The 5,214-nt window shown below is 51.3% G+C and overlaps 1 protein-coding gene across 2 annotated transcripts in view; it reads left to right on the top strand.

Annotated features, from left to right (window-relative positions):
- The first annotated feature begins 2,451 nt into the window (after window positions 1-2,451).
- The window catches only part of Ddx17 (DEAD-box helicase 17), a 20,195-nt gene continuing 17,432 nt past the window's right edge, over window positions 2,452-5,214 (top strand). For both annotated transcript variants that reach the window (XM_021216944.2, XM_021216945.2), the window contains exon 1: window positions 2,452-2,845. In XM_021216944.2, the coding sequence (XP_021072603.1) occupies window positions 2,796-2,845 (50 nt within the window). In that variant the 5' untranslated portion in view covers window positions 2,452-2,795. The remainder of the gene's footprint in view (window positions 2,846-5,214) is intronic.

Genomic DNA, 5,214 nt, shown 5'->3' with positions numbered 1-5,214 from the left:
CACTTTGTAGACCAGGCTGGCCTCGAACTCAGAAATCCGCCTGCCTCTGCCTCCCAAGTGCTGGGATTAAAGGCGTGCGCCACCACGCCCGGCTCCAAGGTAACTCTTATAGGGACAACATTTAACTGGGGCTGGCTTACAGGTTCAGTCCATTATCATCAAGGCAGAGCATGGCAGCATCCAGGCAGGCATGGTGCAGGCAGAGCTGAGAGTTCTCTCATCTGAAGGCCGCTAGGAGAATACTGACTTCCAGGCAGCTTGAGTGAGAGTCTTAAGCCCATGCCCAAGCACAGTGACACACCTACTCCAACAGGGCCATACTTCCTAATAGTGCCATTCCCTGAGCCAAGCATGTACAAACCATCACTGTGCCTAACTTGTCTTCTTAGGGTATAGACTGTGACCCCGAGTTCAGTTAACACCTCCATACATTATCCATTGTCTCCTAGTGAACACCAGGAACCACTCTTACTCACCCTTCAGTTCTCCATACCCTCAACCACCAGCAAATCACTGGCTCCAGCCACACAACTGAGCCATTTCTCTCTAACCCAGCAGTAATAACCTGCACCGAGTCCCACCACTCCCTGCCTGGATTACACTACCCACCCGCACCCAAAGGGTCTCACTCTGTAGCTCTGTCTTACGATGTAGACCAGACTGGCCTAGAACTCAGAGAGATTAAAGGAAAGAGTCAGTACCCTGGGCCCTCACTAGATTCTTAACTGTTCCTGCCTTAGCTGCCTCCCCGTTGATTCTCTGCACTGCAGTCAAAGGGGTCCTTTGTTATGCTGCTACTTTAAACCAGGCATTTCCACCTTCAAGGAAACCAAGCTCTTTAAGTGGCTTCCAGATTCTTGGACTCAGGCTTTACATAATTAATCTTCTCCCTGACAGCGAGGACCTTAGTTGAGGCCTCAACTCAAATGTCATTTGATAGATGGGGAATGCCTTCTGAGAGCACCCGATGTCATTCCTCAAATTGTCTCTAGCCCTTCTTGTTTGTTTGGTGTTTGTTGGTTGGCTTTTGAGAGGATTTCTGTGTCGGCCTGGCTATTCTGGAACTCACTCGGTAGACCAAGCTGGCTTTTAACTCAATGGATCCACCCACCTCTAACTCCCGAGTGCTGGAATTAAAGTATGTACGGGCTTCCCTTTAGTGTTTATTGCTGTTGTTGGAGGTGCTGGGTATTGAATCCAGGGCTTCGGTCACGGTCAGCAAGCACTGTTCTACAGTCTCCACACCATTTTCTTCTCCAAGTCAGCAAAAGTCTAACATACACATTTGTCATCTGTCTCCTCTTGTCTCTAGAGAATAAAGCTCTGAGCCAAGGAACGTGTTGGTTCCCCAGTGTCCCAGCAACTAGCACAATGCCTGGCTCCCCATGGCCGAAATGACAAATGGAACAGTTTCTCAAGACGCCTCTTGACTCTCCTGCCTTTCCAATAACCTGAGCAACACCCAGGACCGGACACCTCCAGGTTGGCGGCCTCCATTCTCCGCGGCTGTAGAAATGAGACTAGAGGTCTCAAGGAACCCAGCAGTTCCACAATTTTGTAAAGCAACGGCCAAGTTTGTGTGGCTTGGCAGTGTGCGGGGATGGCAAGCCGAAGAAAGCAATCTAGGAGTTGGGTGGCACCGGCGGCCTAGCCCAGCCTGCCCTCTCCGTATCGGGTTTGCAAATCATCGCCGGTCAAAGCCACCGCTCCTGCAGTGGTGCACCCGGGTGAGGCACCCATTTCCATGGTGGCTAAGGTCCAAGGCGCCCACCTCCGAAAGGACTCTGGGAAGGTGTGGCCTCTGCGTTAGGTGTCAACTGTGGCCAGAGGCAAAGGTGGGAACCTTCTGTTCGGAAAATAGCACCTCAGGACGAAATGCGGGCAACACGGGGTGTCTTTTAGCCCAGCCGGGCTGCTGCCCGAAGAAAGAGAGCGACACGACGCATCCAACATGGCTGCGGCGCCAGCGCGGCGAAAAACGACGGGGAGGAAATGGCGCCGGGGCGTTGGGACGAGGGGGCCAAGGCCAACCAAGAAAGCGGCCTCAAGACTCTCCGGGTTCTACTGCCCAGAGGCCCCCCGAAGCCTAACGTGGAGTGCGACTATTATGTCTACACCAGGCCGCCCGCACAGGCCGCGTCGAGCTCGGAACGCCGGGAAGAGCCCATTCTCTAAACAGAACGCGCTCCGAAGACAGCGCAGCCCCGCAACAGTGGGCGGGCCAACGACGCCAACAGTGTGACGTCGTGCCCACGGCTCGCCCCGCCCCCAGCCAACGTTCTAGCGCCGGCGGCGCGAGAACGTTACGCCGGTTGCGCATACCGCCCTGTCTAAGGTGGGCCGACCAGGGCCCCCATCTCCGTCACCGACGTAAAGCGGTTCCGAGAATGTCCGTGGCGCCGCGCGGAGCCCGCCAGACGCTGTTTACGTAGCGTCTCGGCCGTGCGTAGCGTTAAGTTGGAGCCGTCTCCGCGGCCGCCGCCATTTTGTGCAGTTGCTGGGAAGGAAAGGAGACGCCTCAACCGTGGCACCGCCCGGTTTGAGCGGGACCGGACCTCCCGACTGTCCTCACGACCCCGATTCTCTGAGTTGTGCTCCCGTCTCCGACGAGAGAGGCGGCGACGGTGGCGTCTGCGACGGGAGACAGCGCGTCGGAGCGAGACAGCGCCGCGCCTGCCGCCGCCCCAACAGCGGAGGCGCCGCCGCCGCCATCGGTCGTCACTAGACCCGAGCCGCAGGCCCTCCCGAGCTCGGTCATCCGTGCCCCGCTCCCAGATCTTTATCCGTTTGGGACCATGCGTGGAGGCGGCTTTGGGGATCGGGACCGTGACAGGGACCGTGGAGGGTAAGGGGGAGGTGCGGGCGGGGGGCGGGGTGGCCCGCAGAGCCCCGAGACTCGCGCCGTGCCATGGCGGCGGCGGCGCGCAGGCCTCCGGCTCGGGCGGACGCCTCTGCGGACCGCGGGCCTAGCTGGGAAGTGGCAGGCCAGCCTTGTCTCCTCTTTTGGCCCGCTCGCTGATCACCTGATCCCTGCAGGCCGGCCGCAGTGTCTGGGGGAGAATCCGGATGCTCAAGTTTTAATCTAGGAAAAGCTGCCTTGAGATCGTTTCCTTTCCGCTACGTTAGCCGTCCCTGTTAGCGAGGGACTGGAGTCGGAAGGGCCTTTTTGATTCTAATGATTAAGTGGAATCAGATTGGAATGGGAAGTGCTGGAGTTGCTGTCCAAAACATCGAAGTTGGGAGAGCCAGGAGGGCGGGTGACACTTTTTTTTTTTAATTGCCTTTTAAAGATCCTGTTGACTTTGAAGCCTAAGCTAGGAAGTTTTGTTTTTACATATTTCTTAGTTAAGGTAGGAATCTTTTGGTGCTGTGTTGTTGCTAGAGGACGCCTTGGATGTGTGCCTTGGAATCGATACATCAAAAAAGCTCTGTGCCAGCACTGTTTCTGACACCTACAGAGTGGAAACAATTCACATCTAGATAAACTCTGGGCGCCTTTTTTATTTGGATACAATGAAAACTTGGCAGGTTGTGTTGGCACATGGACTCAGGCAAAGACAAGACAGGTGGATCTCCGAGTTCAAAGCCAGCCTGGTCTGCATAGTGAGTTCCAGGCCTACATAGTGAGATCCTACCTCGAAGGAAAAAAAAAAAGTCTTTGAAACTAACAAAGCTGCTGAAACCAAGAGAACCCCTTGAGGTGGCACATCCCAATGATCCCAGCACTACAGGCTGAGTCAGGAGCTAGCCTGGGCTACACAGATCAAACCAAGAGAACAGTTAACAAAGTTCAAAGTGAGGGCAGTGGTAGAAAGATAAAAATATCAGTTAGAATAAGCCTTGTAAAGGAATCTTATTGTAGAAGCTTTATTCTCTCCTAGGTCATTGTTCAAGATCCAGGCAGTTTGGGATTATAGCAAGCACAGTGGAAATAATACAGGAGCCACATTGTCCTCATTAGACTTAGGCTTAAAACCTCCTAAAGATTGGGTTTGGGCCATTCTTACAGATTGAAAACAAAACAAAACTGGCTATTTCTTGAAAGTGTTTCAGACTTGGGTAAGTTGCTTCATTTGCAAGTGGGATGAAGTAGTCAGATGAGAAGGCCAAGGCTGGGTTCACTGTAGTGTTGCGCTGAAAAGCCTGAGACCTTTAAAAGGTCTTGGTGGATGTACTCAGTTGAATATTTTTCTTTCTAGTTGTGCTGGTTTAGCAGTGGTATTAATAAGTCACTCAAATTCTACCTACTGGATGTAGATACCCAATGAATTCTAGTAAAATTCCTGGCCATAATCACTGCTGGGCGGGTTTGTCCCGGACATGAAGCTTAGTCTAACGGTTACCCTGGAATGTGTCCTTCCTCATTGTCCCAGTGTCCCAAGTTCAGAAACACGGGTGTAGGCCACCACACCCTGCAGAAGAGGGGATTACCTTGTGGGGTCCCTGCTACCTCTCCCAATATTGGCAGGTCTTGAAATGAAATTCTTTAAAGTAACTTGAAATTTCTCCAATTCTCTAGTGGTTTAAAAGAAATAAGGAAATGAGATCCTGCAGGTCATGGTGGCTCATGCCTTTAATCCCCAGCACTCTGGAAACAGAGAGGCCTCCAGCACAGCCAAGGCTATATATAGAGAAACCCTGTCTCAAAAAACAAAAGAAAAAAAGGAAATGAGAATTTTTTTTACAGCCCTGTACTTACATAGATTAAGACAAAGGTTATATTAGGGCTGTAGTTTCTAATTTCTTACATCTTAGGTTTGGCAAGCGGCTATATCTATATTGTTTAGCTTACCTGTTTGTTGTAAAGGGTATCTAAAAGACAAGGCTTAGTTAAATCTGAGGAGGTTTTGTTTTGACACAGGTTCTCATAGACCAGACTGCCCTTGAACTCTGACCTTGCCCCCAGCTTTCATGTGCTAGGACTACACTTGTTATTCAGTACCTTGTCTAGCTTTGATTTTTTGTTTGTTTGTTTGTTTTTGGAGACAGGGTTTCTCTGTTTAACCCTGGCTGTCCTGGAACCCACTCTGTAGACCAGGCTGGTAGCTTTGAATGTTATTTAAAAAGCAAAACAAATACCCATAACCTACATTGATGGGATTTTTGCTTTTTGTTTTTTTCTCTGTAACTAAATAGTATTATTTGACTCTGGTATGGTGACTTACATTTATAATCCCAGTGTTTAGGAAAGGCTGGAGAGGAAAGGATTACAAC

The sequence above is a fragment of the Mus pahari genome, chromosome 17, assembly GCF_900095145.1.
Source record: "Mus pahari chromosome 17, PAHARI_EIJ_v1.1, whole genome shotgun sequence".
Lineage (NCBI taxonomy): Eukaryota > Metazoa > Chordata > Mammalia > Rodentia > Muridae > Mus > Mus pahari.
Note: the sequence above shows the minus strand (reverse complement) of the source record. Positions and strands in the feature narration are given on the sequence as shown.